The 22,294-nt window shown below is 52.4% G+C and overlaps 1 protein-coding gene across 4 annotated transcripts in view; it reads right to left on the bottom strand.

The window, feature by feature from the left end:
- Window positions 1-22,294, bottom strand: part of ESYT2 (extended synaptotagmin 2) — a 97,230-nt gene that overhangs the window by 36,452 nt on the left and 38,484 nt on the right. For all 4 annotated transcript variants that reach the window (XM_060196870.1, XM_016194534.2, XM_060196872.1 and 1 more), the window contains 6 exons: window positions 18,435-18,507; window positions 18,124-18,213; window positions 11,524-11,579; window positions 2,490-2,610; window positions 1,833-2,009; window positions 777-859 (listed from right to left, as the gene is read on the bottom strand). In XM_060196870.1, coding sequence (XP_060052853.1) covers window positions 777-859; window positions 1,833-2,009; window positions 2,490-2,610; window positions 11,524-11,579; window positions 18,124-18,213; window positions 18,435-18,507 — 600 coding nt within the window. The remainder of the gene's footprint in view (window positions 1-776; window positions 860-1,832; window positions 2,010-2,489; window positions 2,611-11,523; window positions 11,580-18,123; window positions 18,214-18,434; window positions 18,508-22,294) is intronic.

The following is a 22,294-nucleotide window of genomic DNA, read 5'->3' as shown; positions in this document are numbered from 1 at the left end:
CAGGATCCTTGAGCCAGTCCTTGAGCTACGTGCCTCACGCCATATGCACTTAACCCACTGCGCTACTGCCCAGCCCCTGACATTTTTTTTTTTCATTAAAGCTCATTCTGTCCAGTTAATGCAGGGTTTCGTTAGCATGTTCAGTGTGCAGGGACACTGTGATCACCATTCTGAACAAAGAAGCACAGCAAACTGAGGAGCTTAGCACTCCCGGCAGGCAGCCAGGAGGAGCTTAGTGGCAGAGAGAGATGCCCGCACCCGTGAGATCTGTGCTTGACCCTCAACACCACTCTGTCACATGTCTCCCACAGACGTCAATAAATCTTTATTCATCAATAAATCTTTATTTATTTCAATAAATCCACTTTACAGTTGAAAGCGGAACTGTACACCCAGTGAGGGTTCCAGGCACCCATGCGGCCAGCACAGCCAAGTGGGTTCTCACTGAATTTTCATCAGTGTAACCTCTCCCTCTCTCTTATTTATTTATTTTTTTACCAGAGCCCTGCTCAGCTCTGGCTTGTGGTGGTGTGAGGGACTAAACCTGGGACTTTGGAGACTCAGACAGGAGAGTCTCTTTGTAGAACTTCGCCAGTGTGATCTCAATGGCCGTGTGCGGCTAGTGGCGACTGCAGACACAGGTCGCATGGCAGCAGGTCAGGGTAAAGCATATTCGGAGAAGCCAGAGCCGCTGGAGACCCACGGGCACACAGGCCAGTCTGCAGTGGCTGCAGGGAGGACTGATGCATCCACACACCTCACAGACATGGACTCACCTCCCAAGAAAGTCATCCTTGTCCGGGTCTTCGTCGAAAAGCTCGATCTCCAGCTCCTGCCCGGGGTGCTCGTAGACTAAAGCCTGGAGAGAACGGCCGCGGTCACCATGCTTGCTTCCCGACACGGCCCTCCGTGATGGCACAGTCACAGCAGAGACCACGCCTCCCTGGCAGCCGTGGAGTCACTCACACCTGCTCTTTGCCAAACGCACACTGTGGACAACAGCTCCCTGGGAGGACGGGCCCACGTAACAGTCCACATGCTTGTTTCTAGCCACTGGGGGCCACCCCTCAGTGGCCCCAGCACGAGGACACTGGGCATCACCCACAGGCCTGACAGAAGCCACTGGTCCTGGGTGGCACTGATCAGCTAGTCCCCTTCAGATACCCACACAATAGCCACTAAGTCCACTCAGGGATCCAGAAACACTGCAACTGACTGGACTGGGCAGAAGGGGAAGAAAGCTATTGGGAGTTTAGGGAGCTCTGTGCTGAAGAACACGTTTGAAAAAAGGACTAGTCCTTCAAAACATGCAACTCTCTGTGTAGTGACTCTACGCCAAGTGAGAGAATACGTTCGTGCTGCTTCTCCTGCATGTTTAGCTCAAAAGGAGGGCTGCCCATCAGTCTTTGCACTGAGGCAACGTCGCAGGCGGCACCACCCAGCAGCTCCTGTTGCCATGTTCATCGAACTGTCACAGGGCCGTCGAGGGCCCAGGCCACTCTGGACAGAGAAATGACTCTTTTCAGTCAACGGACAGGATGGGCCATGTCCGTCCATGCCAAGACACAGTGCACAAGGAGGACAGAAGTGTATAGGTCATTTCAAGTCTGTATGCTCATATGTTAACAGCCACCCTGAGTAGTCTTCCCACTATGAAAGTGCTGGCCGATTACTCATCAGGGCGGCCCTATACGGCCGAGCTCACAGCTTGGCCGGTGTCATTAAGGTATAAGGTGCGTGATGTCTTGAGGATGGGAACTGAAGCAGAGAGGACTGAGTCAGCTCCACAACACCGGGGTCATGGAGGCAGTCGGGCTGCCTGCAGGACATACCTCATGCACCTCGTTCCACTTTGGACAAAGGTTCTCTTTGATGACCTTGCTTTGGAAGATTTGGTTGCCAACTCGAATGACTCCATAGGGGTCTGACTTTCCCTTGACAAGGCCCTTAAGGTAAGTGTCTTTACCCTGAAGGTCCTGAGCTTCAAGAAAATGGATCCTCAGAACTCCCTGAAAAGAGAACAAACACAGACCATCCCTGGAGCATCCCACACTGGAGCACGGCAGTGTCTCTTGCCTGGGTCTGGGCAGCAGTGGCCTCCGCCTTGCACACATGCCCACAGACATCCTACCCCAGCTCTCCCCTGCCTGAGCCTGGGCAGTAGTGGCCTCCGCCTTGCACAGACACCCAGAGGCACCCCAGCCCAGATCTCTCCTCCTCCTGGGTCTGGGCAGCAATGGCCTCCTCCTTCACTGATACCCAGAGATAGCCAGTTTCACGCTCTTACACAGAGTTGCTAGCACTCCCAGGGAGTGGAGTGGCTGGAGCTGAGACGGCTGCCCAGCTCCACAGACGCCCTGATGACTTCAGCAGCTGCAGGGCAGCCGGCAGCAGCGAGAGTCATGACTGAGGCCTGTGAGCAGCAGGGGTCTGTCCCATAGGAGCAGCCTGGCCTGCGGCACCCAGGCCCAGAGGAGAGAGGCAGTCACCTTTGGCACAGGAAAGCGCAGCTGGGCTATCTGGACCTCGCTGACCAGAGGGACCGTGACTCGGTTGGGAAGCACCAGGTAGTTCGATATGATGTCCAGGATGATGGAATCTGACAGGCCACTGTGAGGCAGGAGCAAGAGAGCAAAGCAGCAGACACATCAACACCCTGTGTGGCTCACTGGCAAGGGCCCACACCTCGACACTTCAGCCTGGAGGCTGCTCTAAGGACTCAGGGACAGCTCTGTGACATTTTACACACTCGCATGCTGGCCTACTACTGAGTGACTAAGACATCTCACTGACTCCTCTCACTAAACGTTTTAATAGACAAGAGAACAAAGGATGCATCCTAGCCCTCTGCTCCTCCTCCCATGCCATGCCACTATATTATGTTTCCCTCATGTAACACAGTTCCCAGTAAAGTGAAATAATAGGGTTTATTCACTAGCTACCAGCACCTATTTGGGGCACTGAACACTGTGATTTTCAAGATTGATTCTGTTCATCATGTACACGATAGAGTTTCCCGAGGCTCAAAGCAGGAAACTTTCTCAGGATCCAGGTGCAGAGCTCTACCAGCTGAGCCACCTCCCCAGCCATGGTGTAGCCATTTCTGGAATGCTATACAGCCCTGCACAGAGAACTCAGTAATCTGGATAGAACTCCATAATCTAGAGAAACAACGGTATTGTTAACATGCGCTCGTCTGTCTAAGAGCACTGGGTTGCTGCCCGGTGTGGCTGCACTTCTGAACCTCCCTGCTGCAGCAGGAAACCTGACCCCACACATTCCTGGGAGTTCTGGGACAGCCTGTCATCCCCAACAGGGAAGGGCACCTGCAGACACGTCCCTCACACGTGTGTGCGGGTAAGCGCCTCTGGGACAGCCTGGTCATGTCCCCAGCTGCGAGGGACACCTGCACATTCCCTGTAGCTGCGAGTGCACATGCAGTGATAGTGCCAAGGGGACAGAGGCCACCAGGTGTACCCTAGTCACCACGGTGCCCGCACTGAGCAGCTCAGCTCCCCCAAGGAAGTCCCGAGGGCTCCTGCTGTGGAGAGGCCAGCGTCCCTGAGGCAGGGACAAGGTAACTACTGGAGCATTCTCACTGCAGGCATTTCCCCAGCGCACCGGTTTGGTTTGCGTGGGGAAATCTCCACACAGGAACACCCCCCCCCCCCCCGCCGTATCCTGCCGCCGTGGTGACCCCCCACCCCACCCAGCATGTTCTGCTCTTCCTGAGCTGCTGCTGGCTCCCTACAGGGCCACCCACTGAGAGACAGCAAGGGAGTCATCACAACAGCACAGGGGCTGGCTCACTACAGAAGAGTGAAAGAGGCTGGGTACTATTGTTCTATTTTGTTACAAGAAATTGCTAAGTGTAAGGGGCTGGGTGAGTGTACACATTACCGTGTGCGGACCTGGACCTGGGTTTGATCCCCGCTCCCCACAAGCGGTGAAGCAGGGCTGCAGGTGTCTCTTGTAGGTACTGAGCCCCAGAAATAACCCTGGTGGCAATTTAAAATGTTACATTACATAATATAAAGTATACATGATACATAAGTTAAATACATGTTGTATATTACTCTGTCTGATCTTATTTAAAAGGGTATTTTTATAAATCTTTCCTTGCCATAGTGCAGCTTTTAAAAAAATTTCTTTATTGGGGGATTGATGGCTTGCAGCCAACAGTAAAATACAACAGTTTGTACATGCATGACATTTCCACATAACAATTCAGCCCCCACTAGGTCCTCCACTGGCACTATGTTCTAGGACCAGAGCCCTTTACTTTGGTGCAATACAACAACTCTAGTCCAAGTTCTGCTTAGAGTTTTCCCTTCTGATCTTGCTTTTCAACTTCCATAGTGTAGTTTTTGATGGATGTCTTTCCCTCTATGTGAGCACAGTTGTGCAAATATTTGGATGACATCTGGACGTGCTGGTCAAAATGGAAGCATTCCACCACACTAACAGTATTTTTAAAATACTTTAAAACATGTATTTACTGGGAGTCAGGCAGTGTAGCGGGTTAAGCGCACGTGGCACAAAGCGCAAGGACTGACGTAACGATCCCCGTTCGAGCCCCCGGCTCCCCACCTGCAGGGGAGTCGCTTCACAAGCGGTGAAGCAGGTCTGCAGGTGTCTGTCTTTCTCTCCCCCTCTGTCTTCCCCTCCTCTCTCCATGTCTCTCTGTCCTATCCAACGACATCAATGAATACAACAATAAAAAAAAGGGTAACAAAAAAGGGGAGTAAATAAATTGATTATTTACTTTTTGCTGCCAGAGCCCCTCCCACTCCTACTGGGGCTACATGCATGCCTATTAACGCCACCACTCCACAGACCATTTTGGTAGAGGGCGAAAGATGGGGGACACACCCCACAGCACGGTCACTGTTCCAGAATCTCCCCTTCTGCAGTGCTCCCCGCGGTGGCAGGCGGCTCAGACCATGTCTTTGTGCAAGGTAAGGTGTTCACTCTAGCAGGTGAGCATCTCCTGACCCAGGCATTGTCTTGTTTTAAGGAAATGCTGATCACTAGGCAGTCACCACAGGGTGCGGTCTCTCCTTCCACGACAGGTGCCTGGGCTCTCAAGCACCGATGTGCATGGGGCTCCCAGTGTCGGTTTAGCCCCCTTCTGCCCTGCCCCTCCCCCCAACACTGGCCTTGCTTCACACACCTCTGCTCTGAGCTCTTCCCGTGGTGCCTTCCTCTCCTTGTTTCTTGAGTTGTAAGTCAGATCATCTGTCTCCTACTGGCTGATTTCACTTAACACAATTCCTCCAAGTTCCATTTAGGATGAGGCAAAGGAGACAACTTTGTCATTTTAGTAGCTGTGTGGTCGGTCTCCCACTGTGTGCACTTCTTAAGCACTTGTCTGTTACTGGGCCCCCTTCTGCCCTGCCCCTCCCCCCAACACTGGCCTTGCTTCACACACCTCTGCTCTGAGCTCTTCCCGTGGTGCCTTCCTCTCCTTGTTTCTTGAGTTGTAAGTCAGATCATCTGTCTCCTACTGGCTGATTTCACTTAACACAATTCCTCCAAGTTCCATTTAGGATGAGGCAAAGGAGACAACTTTGTCATTTTAGTAGCTGTGTGGTCATTCTCCCACTGTGTGCACTTCTTAAGCACTTGTCTATTACTGGGCACCTGGGTTGCAGCCTCGTGTGGGCTGTTCTGAACGTAGGTACATGAATCTCTCTGGATGGGATAGCTGGGTCATAAGGTCTGTCCGTGTCTCATCTCCCGAGGAATCTCCACACTGTCTTCCACAGAGGCTGGACCCATGTACACTCTCCCCGAGTCCCACCAGCAGTTGTGACCGCCCTTTCTGATGTGTGACGTCCTCACAGGGCAGAGCAGAATCTCACTGTTGTCTTTATTTGCATTCCTCCGACAGTGACTTTGAACATTTTTTCACATGCTTGCTGACTGTCTCGACAGCCTCTTTAGTGAAGATTCTGTCCGTGCCCTGCCCTTTTTTTTATGTTTTGTTTGTTTCTTTGTTTCTGTAGGGGTTCGCTGTTGAGTTTTGTGAGTTCTTTGTGTATTTTGGGCATTAGCTCTCTGCCACGTAAGGGTCTCTCATTTTGCCAAGCGCCTTTCTGTTTGGCGGCTCTTCCTCCACTGTGTGGAAGTATTTCCATTTGGTGCAGCTCACTCGCTCGCTTATTCTTGGCTTTGTTTTGCCTGCTGTGGGACTGATGCTTCAGAGACATTTCTAAGACAGATCTCATGGCGAGCTCTGCCAGTGCTTACTTCATGCAGTGGATAGTTACTAGCCTAACACCCAAGTCTCTGACCCACCCAGAGTTGACTTTTGTGGATGGTGATGTGTGGTGGCTGCTTCATCCTTCTGTATGGTTCAAGCTCATTTCCCAGCACCATTTGTTGAAAAGACTCTCCTCTCTATTTAGCGTTTTGGGCCCCCAAGCCAGTATCTAGTTGTTCTAATGTGTGTGGGCCCACCCCGGTACTTTTTAGCGCAGTGCTGTGTAAACCCGACCCTTACCCACAGCGGTGTGCCAGCTTTGCCGCAGTCCTTGCCCTACAGGGTGGGCGGGACCATCTGCAATGCTCCCAGGTGTGCCTGCATTGAACTGTATGTACATCTATGCATGTGTGAGTCAGGTGCTTTGGATTTCGCATATAAAGGTCCACATGTAGAAAAGGCAGAAGCTATTCCTATATCCAAGGAGTGTGCCTCCATGTACAGAGCTGCCAAGGGAAACAGGGCCCCAGAGGCACACATTCCCACCCGGGAACGGATGTACGCATGTATGTGTAGATTAGTGTGCGTGTTTACGTGTTGATGCCCCCCGTGTGGGCTCAGCCTGCAACGAGCTGTCAGGCTGCCCTCTGCAGAGCAGTGTTCCACGGCCCATCCATGTTGTGTCCTCTCTGCCACCAAGGGAGGCACAGGGGAGCACACCCTCCTCCTCTAAGCCAGAGCCTTGTGTAGGATCTGCATATTTGCCCCCGATTTCCTGGGGAGTTATCAAGTATCCAGCTGTCTCCTCCGGGAGACCCAAACCCGACCATCTGAATCACAGGGATCTCTGGTAGGGTGGACACAAGAAACCAACCCTGGAACATTTTCAGCTGTTACAAAAACTTACTACTGTCCCCACCTGCAGGAGGAGAGCTTTATAAGCGGTGGGGCAGGGCTGCAGGTGTCTGTCTCCTTATCTGTCTCCCCCTCCTCCTGATTTCTGTCTCTATCAAATAAATCAAATACTTAAAAATATTGTCGGGAGTCGGGCAGTAGTGCAGCGGGTTAAGCAAAGCACAAGGACCATCTTAAGGATCCCAGTTCGACCTCCCGGCTCCCCACCTGCAGGGGGGGGTCACTTCACAGGCGGTGAAGCAGGTCTGCAGGTGTCTGCCTTTCTCTCCCCCTCTCCATTTCTCTCTATCCTATCTAACAATGACACATCAATAACAACAACAATAAAAAACAAGGGCAACAAAAGGGAAAATCAATAAATATTGTTGTTGCCATGGCTTCACAGCTCTTTCTCATCTTTTCCAAAGAGAGACAGAAAGAAATAGAGAGAAAGAGAAAGATGCGCCAACACTGAAGCTTCTTCCCTGTTTAGGGGGCTGCCTCAGACTTGGGCCACATGGACGCGTAACAGCAGGTGCACTATCCAGGTGAGCTAGCTCCTCAGTCTTTTAAAGATTGTGTTTGGGGGTCAGGCGGTAGCACAGTGGGTTAAGCGCACATAGCATGAAGTGCTAAGACCGGTGTAGGATCCTAGTTCAAGCCCCTGGCTCCCCACCTGCGGGGGTGGGGGGTCACTTCACAAGGGGTGAAGCAGGTCTGCAGGTGTCTCTCTCTTTCTCTCTGTCTTCCCTCCTCTCGATTTCTCTGTCCTATCCAACAACAATAACATCAATAAAAACAATAATAATAACCACAACAACGATAAAAAACAAACAAGGGCAACAAATGGGAAAAAAAGCAGCCTCTAGGAGCAGTGGATTCATAGTGCAGGCACGAGCCCCAGCAATAACCCTGGAGGCAAAAAAAAAAAAAAAAAAGACTGTGTGTGTTTCTTCCAGGTTGCTAACTGCAGAACAGAAGCTAACAGCTGCTGCTTCAAAGCAAGAGCCTGCCTGGACACAAGCCGCGTCAGAGTGAAGACAGCAGAGCCTGTGGTGACAGGACACTGAGCAAGCTGGGCTTGTACTGCAGCAGGCTCAGAGAAGCAGGGCTGGGGTGCTGGGGACAGTGTCCATGGAGGGGTCACTGCGGCAGGCTCAGAGAAGCAGGGCTGGGGTGCTGGGGACAGTGTCCATGGAGGGGTCACTGTGGCAGGCTCAGAGAAGCAGGGTTGGGGTGCTGGGGACAGTGTCCATGGAGGGGTCACTGCTGCAGGCTCAGAGAAGCAGGGCTGGGGTGCTGGGGACAGTGTCCATGGAGGGGGTCACTGCGGCAGGCTCAGAGAAGCAGGGTTGGGGTGCTGGGGACAGTGTCCATGGAGGGGTCACTGCGGCAGGCTCAGAGAAGCAGGGCTGGGGTGCTGGGGACAGTGTCCATGGAGGGGTCACTGCGGCAGGCTCAGAGAAGCAGGGCTGGGGTGCTGGGGACAGTGTCCATGGAGGGGTCACTGCGGCAGGCTCAGAGAAGCAGGGCTGGGGTGCTGGGGACAGGCTCCATGGAGGGGTCACTGCGGCAGGCTCCAGAGCAGAGGGCAGCGCAAGGCTGCTGGTGGCTGAGCTTCAAAGGGGTGGGGGGCTGATCACTGCTCTACCTGCACAGGCAGTAGTGCTGGCCCAGAGTCCACCCTCAGCACCTCTGTAGGGTGACAGACATCTTTAGAAAACATCATTTCAGTCAGAAGCCAGTGCTTACCATGGGGAGGGGGGCTCAGACCTCGAGAGGTGGGTACAGTGTGGGGCTACACCTGGGGGCACAGAACTCGAGAGGTGGGTACAGTGTGTGGTTACACCTGGGGGCTGAGAACTCGAGAGGTGGGTACAGTGTGGGGCTACACCTGGGGTTCAGAACTCGAGAGGTGGGTACAGTGTGGGGCTACACCTGTGGGCACAGAACTCGAGAGGTGGGTACAGTGTGGGGCTACACCTGGGGGCACAGAACTCGAGAGGTGGGTACAGTGTGGGGTTACACCTGGGGGCTGAGAACTCGAGAGGTGGGTACAGTGTGGGGCTACACCTGGGGCTCAGAACTCGAGAGGTGGGTATAGTGTGGGGTTACAGCTGGGAGCACAGAACTCGAGAGGTGGGTACAGTGTGGGGTTACACCTGTGGGCACAGAACTCGAGAGGTGGGTACAGTGTGGGGTTACACCTGGGGGCACAGAACTCGAGAGGGGGGTACAGTGTGGGGCTACACCTGGGGGCACAGAACTCGAGAGGGGGGTACAGTGTGGGGCTACACCTGGGGGCACAGAACTCGAGAGGTGGGTACAGTGTGGGGCTACACCTGGGGGTCAGAACTCGAGAGGTGGGTACAGTGTGGGGCTACACCTGGGGGCACAGAACTCGAGAGGTTGGTACAGTGTGGGGCTATACCTGGGGGCTGAGAACTCGAGAGGTGGGTACAGTGTGGGGTTACACCTGGGGGCACAGAACTCGAGAGGCGGGTACAGTGTGGGGCTACACCTGGTGGCACAGAACTCGAGAGGTGGGTACAGTGTGGGGCTATACCTGGGGGCTGAGAACTTGAGTGGTGAGTACAGTGTGGGGCTACACCTGGGGGCACAGAACTCGAGAGGTGGGTACAGTGTGGGGCTATGTTGGTATGCATGAGACCCCTTCTGTTTCATTTGGTTTAAATCCCCCCTGCTTAACACTATTCTATTTACATAACCACTTCATTCTATTTACATAACCGCTGTTAACAAGCACCTCCCTCCAGGGCATTGGTTCAATCCCCGCTGTTTCATGATATGTTTTTGCTCCACCCCCCTCCTTGTCACACCCTGATCCCTTCTTTATCACACTCTGATTTTCACCAGTCACTTTTCTCTCCACCCTCTCTATGTCACATCCTGTTTCCACCCTACTTGGGAAGTATATATAAAGACAGCATTGTAAGTTTTAGAGTACTGTACTTTGAGTTTAACTTAGCTCGTCTTAGATTGTGCTGCGTCCTGCATGAATAAAGAGATACTGCCTACAGCTCAACCATGAGTCCTTGGTCGTCTGTTACCCGCCCGTGAAGCCAGCCCAGCGAAAACAACCTAACCCATCGAAAACAACAGGGCTACACCTGGGGGCTGAGAACTCGAGAGGGGGGTACAGTGTGGGGCTACACCTGGGGGCTGAGAACTCGAGAGGTGGGTACAGTGTGGGGCTACACCTGGGGCTGAGAACTCGAGAGGTGGGTACAGTGTGGGGCTACACCTGGGGCTGAGAACTCGAGAGGTGGGTACAGTGTGGGGTTACACCTGGGGGCACAGAACTCGAGAGGTGGGTACAGTGTGGGGCTACACCTGGGGGCATAGAACTCGAGAGGTGGGTACAGTGTGGGGTTACACCTGGGGGCTGAGAACTCGAGAGGTGGGTACAGTGTGGGGCTACACCTGTGGGCACAGAACTCGAGAGGTGGGTACAGTGTGGGGTTACACCTGGGGGCACAGAACTCGAGAGGTGGGTACAGTGTGGAGCTACACCTGGGGGCTCAGAACTCGAGAGGTGGGTACAGTGTGGAGCTATACCCTGGAAATCTCAAAAACCATTATTAAATCACTAATGTAAATATTCAGTAAATTTTCAGGACTGGAGAAAGAACTCACAATGTAGAATATCTTCCTTGCCCTCAGCACAGCTCAGGTTCTGGCCCTGGACACGAAGGAGTGGCCCTGACACCAGGAGCTCTGGGGCTGTAGTCACTCCCTCCCTGTCTCTCTGCCTTTATGCAAAAGCCCAGTACAAGGAAACTTCCACACAAGGGCCCAGCACCACATACACAAGCAAAATAAAGAGTAAGTGAATAAAAACATTATTTCCTGAGATATATACTCCTCACTTAAAAAAGAATCATGTCTCAGTTTATACTCATTTTCTCCTAATAATGAAACAAACTAAAATATTCTTCTGATGAACACCTCAGGGGTTCAAACTAATATACAGGAGCAGAATAGTAGACCAAAGCCAAGACTTTCATGATCTGTAAGCCACCTGGGAGCAGGCAGCTCTAGGAACAAGTGTGGCCTTGACCAGTAAGCAGTGTACCTGAGCGTCACACAGCAGCTTTGAGGCTGAGGTCTCAGCTCCTGCCCCCACCACTAGGAGACCTTTCAGTCACCCACCGGAGGAGGGGTGTCACAGCAGCTGGTGCCCTGAGAGCATCTTCAGCTTCCTGTGGGACACCCTCCTCACCATACAAGTCCTGGTCATGCGCAATGAGGGGACAAAGCAGGGAGACTCCCCCACCTGGTTCCCACAGGTCCCGCAATGCCCCTGCCCTCAGCCCCCTGCCACGTCTGGCCTGGCCAGCATTGCCCCCACAGGATCCACCACACCAGCCCCGAGTGAACATGGCAGCTGACAGGATACTCACTTCAGCCCAGGGATGTCGAGAAGGTTGGTCAGTCCTGTCCAGTTAATTTCTAAAAGCTGTTTAAGGACAAGAAAAGGCACAGTCAAATGGCCAGTTCCAATTCAGCAGGGTGTTTCTCTGTGACCATGGGCTGCTTTGCATGGGGTATGGAACACGTCAAGCCCATACCTCTTGCTGAAGCAAGGAGATGACTCTCCCTTTGTTTCTGTCTTTCTGCTAACCAAGAGTTTTCTCCAGTAAAACCATATAGCAACTTATTGACAAATAACTTAGGATTTTTATAAGTTTGACTATTTGGAATTCTCTAGGTGGGCCAGTGCAATCGCTCACTTGGAAAGTGTCCCCACAACACTGAAGGACGCTCCAGTGCTGTGCTCTCTCTCACACAGCCACCCTCTCTGTTTCTACAACGAATCTGTTGCAGGAAGATGTATCTTACATGCACAAGCAGGTCAGCACTCAAGAAGTGCAGCTTGGGTCAAAGATCCGCCGGCTCGCATGCTCAGTCACCAGCTCTTTCCTCCTGAAGGCCCTCCTGTGCATGCCCCTGGGAGTGCCTGAAAATGTTCTTCCCTGCACCTCAATGGACACAGATGCTGACGCCCCGTCCATCTGGCCGTCTAAGCAGGGCTCCTTGTCAGTCAGTCTGCATTGCCTTGTCCCTGGGCTCCTCCCACCCAACCACTGCATGCTGGTGTTGTCACGCTTCTCGGGCATCTGCCTTCGACTTCCCTGTGACGGCAGTGAGATTGCTCTAAGGGGGGTGGACAAGAAACCCTGACGTGAGGCGCTGATTTTCTATAGAAATGATTATCTCATATAACAAAACTTCCTGTGCTCTTTATAAAAGAAATGCTACATGGAGTTTCACTATCTCATGTGAACAAACCATTCAAACCCTCTGGGAGAGGGAGGCTATAAATAAATGAGGACGAGCATGATCAAGATTCTTTCAGATAGACTCAGAGAAAAAGCAACAGCCTGAAGCAGTTCTGGAAACCAAGACTTTCAGCATAAGATCTGTGTGATCCATGACGAGCACAGAAACAAGAAGGGAAGAGCGACGTTGCCCTGAGTCTGGCCTGCAAGTATGAACGCACAGGCTCAGAGGAAGCCACACCCCAGCTCCCAGGCACAGCCCCGAGGCAGCTTCTGTGGAGAGGACCCGGGGTTTGGAGGGACGGCTGCGTGCAGGCCTAGAGGAGGCGTGAGGGAGCCCAAGGTGTGAGGCAGGGCGGGTTGAGAGCTGGCACCTGAGCCATCCCGAGGTCTCGGGCTCAGTGCACGCTCACCGGAGGCCAGAGGGACGGACCCAGGCGCACTGTGGGGAAGGCAAGGACATGTAGCCCCCACTGCCACACAGGATGACTCAGACTTCTGGTCAGGGAAACCTCTGCGCCAGGGAGACTTTCCAAGGCTGGGAGGAGCTGGCTGGGAGGCGGGGGCTGTTTCTTGCCGAGCAGATGGCATGGCGAGGTCCCTGCCAGCTGGAAGCAGAGCCAGGGTGTGTGCTGTCTGGGGCACCTGGGGAAGGTGTGTGCTCCACAGCCCCCTTGGGCCTATGCCCCCCCGGCACAGGCTCAGTGCAGCTCAGATCTGCCAGGTGCTCTGCTGACACTTGTGGCTCGGGCCTTCCAAGGCTCTGGACTGATCCCTGGCTGAAGGGGAAGACCGAGACCCCTTGGCTTTGTTCTAAAGCCCCTGGGCTGCAAACTGGAAAGAGCCTGTCACTCTTGGCTGCATGGAGTGTGGAGGTGACAGGCTGTGGTCATCATGGGGCAGGGACAACTGCACACAGACCTCACTGCTAAAGGCTGTGTGCGTGTGTGCGGGGGGGCGGGGGAGAAGCTCACTGATCCCTGTGCAGTCTGCAGACAGGACGGGTGAATGGGCAGATGCCTGCTGCAAGTGCCAGGGGGAACAATGTCTGCAGAGGTGAGGCAATGGGGGAGCGGGTAAGGGGACACACTGAGGGGGCAAGGAGACAGACACACAGGTAGCTGCAAGGAGTCCCCTGGTGCCCCAGCTGTGCACCTGCAGGTCAGTTTCCAGGCCTGCTCCCCTCAGGGTCATCCAGCTCCTGGGCACTCTGTGGTGAGTCTGCCAGTGCCCAGCTGGGAAGACAGGGAGACTCTGCCTCAAAGGACTCTGGCCACCAGCTGGGGGGAGGGGGCTAAGCCAGAGCAGAGGCCTGGGTGGACAGCGGTGGGGGTCTGCTGGGGTGAAGCCAGAGCAGAGGCCTGGGTGGACAGTGGTGGGGGTCTGCTGGGGTGAAGCCAGAGCAGAGGCCTGGGTGGACAGTGGTGGGGGTCTGCTGGGATGAAGCCAGAGCAGAGGCCTGGGGTGGACAGTGGTGGGGGTCTGCTGGGGTGAAGCCAGAGCAGAGGCCTGGGTGGGCAGTGGTGGGGGTCTGCTGGGGTGAAGCCAGAGCAGAGGCCTGGGTGGACAGTGGTGGGGGTCTGCTGGGATGAAGCCAGAGCAGAGGCCTGGGGTGGACAGTGGTGGGGGTCTGCTGGGGTGAAGCCAGAGCAGAGGCCTGGGTGGACAGTGGTGGGGGTCTGCTGGGGTGAAGCCAGAAGCAGAGGCCTGGGGTAAACAGTGGTGGGGGTCTGCTGGGGTGAAGCCAGAGCAGAGGCCTGGGTGGACAGTGGTGGGGGTCTGCTGGGGTGAAGCCAGAGCAGAGGCCTGGGTGGACAGTGGTGGGGGTCTTCCAGGGAAGTGACTGCAGCACCTCCAGTTCGCACCCAGTGTTGACATACAGACCCAGCAGAGGCCCCAGGGAGACAACCTCTGCACAGGACGCCCCTGCTGAAGGAGCCTCCAGGGCTGACTAAGAGGATGGCTTCTTCTCACTTGCTCTACAAGGGGGAAAACCTGCCTGCAGCCAATGCCTTGCACAGCGAGCGCAGCAGGAAGGAGGTTCCCGGTGAGGCCAATGCCTTGCCCAGAGCGCTCACAGCGAGCCCAGCAGGAAGGAGGGTCCAGCTGAGAACCTCGTCCACTGTCATCCAGCCTGTATTCTGGGAAAACCTCGGGAGACAGAGGGAGTCCAAACTCCCTAGGGGTATGCTCAGAGCCTCCCAGGCAGCTTGTGGTTCCTCCTGCCCTCACCTTCCGAGCCCCGGGCTCCCTGGGTCGGCCTGTGCCACCAACCCTGTACACACACAGTCTCTTCCTTGCAGTCTGGGGGCCACAAATGTTCTGTGTGAAGCACCTTATGCCCATGGACATTTAATCATGAGAGCTGCCCGTGTTGCAGGTGGGGAAACTGAGGCATGGAGAAGTTGAACACAGTAAGGAGAGAGAACAGGACCGCAGAAAAGAGTAAGACTCCCAAGGCTGCCCCCAGTCTCTTGAATGCTGAGCAAACGCTCTTCACATCAGGCCCTGCTAGGTTAGAGCCCCCAGCCTCGTGAATGCTGAACAAACGCTCTTCACATCAGGCCCTGCTAGGTTAGAGCTCTTTTCTTTTTAATGAGATCACTGAGGCTAATCTAAATCCATCAACAGGCAGAAAAACATGAAAGGTCTCCAAAGGGTCTCTGGCTCTCGTCGTCTGCAGTAGAAACCCCCAGACTCTCTTAGCTGCTTCACTGAGGAAGCCAGCAAGAATTACTTGGCAGTCAGCACTGGATTCTGTTTTCAGAGTTTCTAGCTGTGAGTAAGCGGGGGGGGGGGGGGGGGGGGGCCCTTTTCTCTGCAGCATATGTTGGGTGACTTTAGTCACCATATAAGGAAAAGAATGGTCCTAAACCTTCCAAAGCCTCACCCTTCTTTCTGGGCACTACAGTTTCATGTGGACATTTACTCTAAGTGCATTTTTAAAGAAAACAGAGGTGCAGCTGGGGAAATGGCTCAGCTGGTGGAGTGTCAGACTTGCACGCCCAAGAGCCCTGGTTCAGTCCTTAGCACTGAGTGTCCCAGTGCTCTGGATTCTCTCTCCCTCTCCCTGTCTCATGTGAAGCTCTCTCATATGTAATAGCTACAATAAGTTAACTAAGTTACAATAACTCACTAAGTTTTAATGGAGATTTAACATGTTGGATTTTGATACATTCTGAACTTACAAAAAATTTTAAAGACCTCTTTTAAAAAGAAGGTTTTTAGCAGTCCAGGCGGTGATGCAGTGGACAAAGCATTGGGTTTTCTAGCATGAGGTCCTGAGTTTGATCCCTGGCATTGCATATATCAGAATGACACTCTGCTTCTCTTGCTTCTCTATCTCACATTCACTACTGAATAATAAAACTAATCTTTGAAAAGTTGGCGAAAGTCCCCTATAATTGAAAGTACTTAACCAACTGCTCAAAGATTAGATTTTTATACTCATTAATGAAGGCATCCTCTTAACAGTTTTATTTTCTTTGTTATAACGGGTGAGGAGCAGAGGGAGAGAGAGACAGAAAGAAAGAGAGAGACCACAGCACTGCTCCACAATTTATGAAGCTTCCCTTTGCAGGTGCTCCTCAGGCCTGCATCCTTGGGCAGGTAAGTGTGTGCTCCGTCCCACTGGGTTATTACACATACTGGCTTCAAAAAAGTTGACACGTGGAAAAAATGATTTATGAGTCTCCTCATTGTCCAAATGTTACCAGGTTTAGTAAAGAGCTCCCTTAGCTTTAGAATTTTACTGTGCTTTCAAGAGTACTTTCTTTAGGGGACTGGGTGGTAGCGCACCGGGATAAGTGCACATGGTGTGAAGCACAAGGACCAGTGTAAGGATTCCAGTTTGAGCCCCTGGCTCCCCATCTGCTGGGAGCTCACTTCACAAGTGGTGAAGCTGGTCTGCAAGTATCAGTCTTTCTCTCCTCCTCTGTCTTCCTCTCCTCTCTCAGTTTCTCTCTGTCCTATCAGCAATAACAACAACAAAATGGAAAAATGACTACCAGAAGCAGTGGATTCATAGTACAGGCACCGAGCCCCGGCGATGGGAGGAAAAAAAAAATTGTTGACTGGGCATAGACAGAAATAGACAGAAATCAAGAGGGGGAGAGGGAGACATAGATAGATAGACAGACAGACAGACAGGCTGAAGGAAAGAAAGAGAGGAAAAAAGAACAAAAAAACTCTTCACTGCTCCTGAAGCTTTCCCCCTGAGGTGGGAACCAGGGGCCTGAACCCAGGTCCTTGGGCACTGTAACATGTGCACTTAACCGGTATGGCACTGCCCAGCCCCTGAATTTTACCGTGATTTCTGTAGTGAAAATACATTAAAGACAAGCCCACTATAAGCTCAAATGAGAACAGCCCTGATGAGACCAGACAATAGTGGAGACCAGCCATCTCTCCTGTGCCAGGAAGCCAGCAGGCTAAGCCAGCAGGCTATGTGCATATCTCCACTGCGGAGAGGCTTCTTGTTGAGGGACAGCAGAGACAGAGGCGCCAGAGCGCCCGCCATGCATGGAGCCTCCTGTGCTGTGATGATGCTCCCAGCATGTGAGGCAAGGAGCCCAGGTCTCCCCGTAGCCAGAACAGATGTGTCCTGCTACACGAGCTGCCTGTGCTTTGACTAGCCAGATCTAGGGAAACGTGCATTGTTTGCATCAAACTAACATTTCCATTGTAATCTATGATAACTCCTGTGTTCACCACTGCGTTATTCACAGTAGCCAGAGTGGAAGCAGACTAAATGACCATCTACAGATGACTGGCTAAAGAGGTCATGGGATATAGACTCCACGGGGTACTACTCTGCGGTCAAAATGGATGGAGCTAGAGGTGATGATGCTTAGTGAAGTCAGTAAAGAGATGGAAGACAACTGCAGAAGTCTTCACTCAAACGTGGACTTCAGAGAGCTGAAACACATGGACTTGAAAGAAACAACAAAACAGAAGCAAGCAAACTGTCTCTAAAACTTATGAGAACTCCTGTGGTTTGTTTGGGGGCTGGGAGGGTGGGGACACAGGGCTCTGGTGGTGTGGAACTAGAGCTTGTCATCTTACAATCTTGTAACCTACTGGGAGTCACAAACACAAAAATTAAATTTAAAAATAAAACTATGCAGGGAGTCGGGCTGTAGCCCAGCGGGTTAAGTGCAGGTGGCACAAAGCGCAAGGACTGGTGTAAGGGCCATAGTTCGAGCCCCCGGCTCCCCACCTGCAGGGGAGTCACTTCACAGATGGTGAAGCCGGTCTGCAGGTGGCTGTCTTTCTCTCCCCCTCTGTCTCCCCTCCTCTCTCCATTTCTATCTGTCCTACCCAACAGCAACAACAACTACAACAATAAAACAACAAGGGCAACAAAAGGGACTAGATAAATAAATATTTTTTAAAAAACTATGCATAAGAAAGGCATCACGAGAACTACAGAACTGCCATACTTACAGAGGTCTTTGGGAGACAGATCAATTCACTCCCCACAGAAGACACGAGTGTCTAAGCATGGACTTTAAAGACCGGGTGAGCAGATGTCTATCACTGTACTGTTATCAGGACTGAGTAAAATGTTTGTTACAGACTTTTTGTGCCAAGTGTATCACTTTCATGATCTGAAAGATGAACGTCTGAGCTGAGGCATGAGGTGTGAGAGCACAAGGCCAGTGCCAGAAGGGAAAAGTGGTTTCAGGCCGAGCATGGCCCCCACACCTTACAGGGACTTACAGGCTTCCTGAGGAAGAAGATGGACAGAGCCCCCACCAAAGGCATGTCTCCGATCAGCGGCTCCAGGATCACCCGCATAGTTCCATGGATCTAATCCGAATGAAAACGCACACGTCAGAGGCAGGACACAGTTCCATATGCACCACTGACCCAAGAAGTGGCACCGGGCGGTGTTGGTCACAGGCCGGCACCTGCCCTCAGGCCTCCTCCAGCATCTTAACTGCATGGACGTCTGAGCTCAGAACAACGTCAAGGTGTCTTTCTGAGAGCAGCAAGGGCCCAGTAAGGTGACAGAACTTCTGAAGACTCACCTGGATGCTCTGCACACCAGCTCTGCAGAAATACCGCTTTATCTCCAAGTCGATCTCACAGTTTCCTACAAAGCTGGCAGAGAAAAAGTCTCTTTACTTTTTATTTCTTATTATGATGGAAAGCAAGAAATGAGGCCAGAGGGGGGGAGGGAGAAAGAGACACCTAGAGCCCCCTCCCCACAGGAGGGGCTGGGGTCCTCATGTGCCATGGCCTGACCTGACTCATACTTTCTTTTTTACATTTATTTACTTATTTATTCATTCCCTTTATTGTCCTTGTTGGCTTATTGTTGGAGTTATCTTTTTCATTGTTGTTGGATAGGACAGAGAGAAATGGAGAGAGGAGGGGAAGACAGAGAGGGGGAGAGAAAGACAGACACCTGCAGAGAGAGAAAGACAGACTCCCTTGCAGGTGGGTAGCCAGGGGCTCGAACCGGGATCCTTACGCTGGTCCTTGCACTTTGTGCCATGTGCACTTAACCCTCTGCATTACTCCGCAACTCCCCCAGCTCACACTTTCTTACTCAAAGACCTGTGAGGCACCTCAAGACAATGATATAAGAAGCAACAGGAGCAGACTGCAGGCAAAGCAAAAGCCCTATGACAGGCCAGAAGACTGTGCTGCCCAGGACGCAGATGCCACGCCAGGGAGAGGTGCTGGGGGGACGGGCCCCGAGGAGGAGTCCTGTGACAGTCCACCTTCTGGAGCAGTCCTTGAGGGGTGCAGTTTGGGTTTACAAACACCTCTTCACCTAAGACATTTTTTTCAAGTTTAGATTCTGCTTCATACAATACTCCCAGGTGCCACAAAAACCAGTGTGCTCGAGACAGTGTGGCTCAGTGATGAGAGAGGCTGGCACTGTCTGCCAGGGCAGCGCTGTACTCAGTGGTGAGTCACTTCACAGTGGACACAATGTGGTGCTCAGAGCAAGGCCTGCACCCGCTTCACTCTTGCGTGTGAAGCCACGCGTCCTGTGTTGGTTCTGTACTCTGGCGTCAGGGCAGCCCACCAGGACCACCAGATAGGCACTGGGCAGGGTGTCTGAGCAGGTGAGCAGGACACGAGCAAAAGGATGCGTGCTCAGACTATGACGATCTTCCTTTCCTTCTGGATGGAATCACTGGATGCGTGCTAAGACTACAATGATCTTCCTTTCCTTCTTCTTCTAGCGTTTGCCCTTCTTCCGTAGCCAGTCAACAGCGTCAGGTTGAGCCCGATGTAAAGTTTCGAGACCTCCTTTGAATCTGGAGAGGTGGCAGTCGTTGACTATGTGGGTCATAGTCTGTCTGTGGCCACAGGAGCAGTTCAGGTCGTCTCTGGCTCCCCAGCGATGGAACATAGCGGTGCACCGGCCATGGCCTGTTCGATACCGATTGAGGAGGGCCCAATCATAACGTGCTAGGTCAAAGCCGGGTTGACGCTCACAGGGGTCTGTGATAAGATGTTTGTTCTTTACCTCAGCTGACTGCCAACTCTGTTTCCAAGAGTCTGGAACAGAGAAGTTCAGTGTAGGCGTAGGGGACCAGATTGGGTGACGAGATGTCAAGCGTTGGACAGGGTGGGCGAAGATATCCGCGTATATTGGCAGGTCCGGTCGAGCGTAGACGTGGGAAATGAACTTAGATGATGCCGCATCCCGACGAATATCTGGCGGGGCGATGTTGCTAAGAACTGGCAGCCATGGAACCGGGGTGCAACGGATGGTTCCAGAAATGATCCTCATGGAGGAATATAATTTGGAATCGACCAAGTGGACATGGGGGCTACGGAACCATCTTGGGGCACAATATTCTGCAGTGGAATAGCATAATGCCAGAGAGGATGATCGTAGTGTGGAAGCGCTCGCACCCCATGAGGAGCTGGCCAGTCTTGCAATGATGTGATTCCTCGCGCCCACCTTTGCTGCAGTTTTTATGAGATGTTTGTGAAATGACAGAGTGCGATCGAGAGTAACGCCAAGATAGACTGGCTGGGCTTCATGCCGGATTCTCGTATCGCCAAGCTGCACATTAAGCTCACGCGAGGCCGAGGCATGGTGTAGATGGAAAACAGATGATACCGTTTTTGCAGTGCTAGGGATTAGTCGCCATTTTTTACAGTAATCAGATATCAGAGACATGTCTTTCGTGAGTGTTTCCTCGAGGATTTCGAACTTGGATGCCTGAGTTGCACAGCAGATGTCATCGGCGTAGATGAACTTCCTTGAAGAAGTTTCTGGAAGGTCATTGATGTAAATATTAAATAGCGTAGGAGCCAGAACAGAGCCCTGGGGGAGGCCACTTGAGACAAGTCTCCATCTGCTAGACTTGTCACCCAGATGCACCCGGAAACTTCTGTTTTGGAGAAGAAACGATATAGTGTTGGCCACCCATGGAGGCAGGCATCTTGAGATCTTGACTAGGAGACCGCGGTGCCAGACCGTGTCATAGGCTGCTGTGAGATCAACAAAGATAGCACCTGTCTTTAAATTCTTCTGGAATCCATTTTCAATGTAAGTTGAGAGGGTCAGGGCTTGTTCGCAGGTAGATCTTCCTGGGCGGAAACCAGCTTGGACGGGTGATAGGAATTTCTCTGTAAGATGAGAAATACGTGACAGAAGCAGCCTCTCAAGGAGTTTGTAACACACGGAAAGGAGAGAAATTGGTCTATAGCTGGTGGCCAGTGTTGGGTCTTTCTTTGGTTTCAAAACCGCTATTATCTTCGCACGACGCCAAACTTTGGGCATAGACTCAGATTCCAAGATGTGGGACAGGAATGAAGCGAGCCACTTCTTTGCCGCGGGGCCCAGGTTAAGAATGAGTTCTGGGGTGATGTTATCATAGCCAGCAGCCGTTCCCGGTTTAACCCTCTTCAAAGCGTCTTCCAGTTCAGACAGTGTAAAGGGAGAGAGTTTTGGAGATGGACAAGATAACCGGAAGTGGGATGACCACTCGTGGGAAATTTCTCTTTTCCAGACTGGGTCGATCTTAGCACGTCCAACTTGAGTTAGGTGACTGGCCACTGAGTTTGGAGATACGGGAGGATGGGAGATGGGAGGGGGTTGGCTACCGGCACCCAGTCTGTGAAGAAGCTTCCAGGCCTTCCTACTTGAGTGGGTGAAGTTCAGACTTTCCGTGAGTTGTTGCCAGCGGGCTTGGCATGCTGCATCTAGGGAGGCAATGAGATGGTCAGCCACATCTGGGTCGCCCGACTCATCATACTGCTTTAGTAGGTGCTCCCATTCAGCATCAAGACAAGGCGTATAGTTAGCACATCTCCCACGAGGAATGGCTTGGGAAGCTGCTTTGAAGATGGCTTGGCGGAAGTGCCTGTAGGAATCTTCAGAGGGGATAGAGTTAATTGGAATTGCAGGGATAGATTTGTTGGTAAGATCACTGAACAGACGCCAGTTTGCTTTCTGAAAGTTCCATCTTAGTTTCTTCGAGCACAGAATCAGTGGGAGCTGGAGACCAATGTGGATGATAGCTGGGCGGTGATGACTGTGCGGGAAGATCTTGAGAACGTGTCTCGTAGCGGGAAAGGCTTGGCCATTGACTGTGCTAATCCAGCACAGGTCGGGTGACGAGTCTTTATTCCATCTAGCACTGTGAAAAGAGCCTGGCTGTTTGGGCTTCCTTTCCTTCTGGATGGAATCACTGGATGCGTGCTCAGACTATGACGATCTTCCTTTCCTTCTGGATGGAATCATTGGATATGTGCTCAGACTATGACGATCTTCCTTTCCTTCTGGATGGAATCATTGGATATGTGCTCAGACTACGATGATCTTCCTTTCCTTCTGGATGGAATCATTATGGCAATTTTTGTCCTGGTGTGAATGCCAGCACCCATCATTCTTGTCACTGAGCATGAATATTTA

This window comes from Erinaceus europaeus, chromosome 8 (assembly GCF_950295315.1).
Source record: "Erinaceus europaeus chromosome 8, mEriEur2.1, whole genome shotgun sequence".
NCBI lineage: Eukaryota > Metazoa > Chordata > Mammalia > Eulipotyphla > Erinaceidae > Erinaceus > Erinaceus europaeus.
The sequence above is the reverse complement of the archived record's forward strand: the minus strand, read 5'-3'. Positions and strand labels throughout refer to the sequence as shown.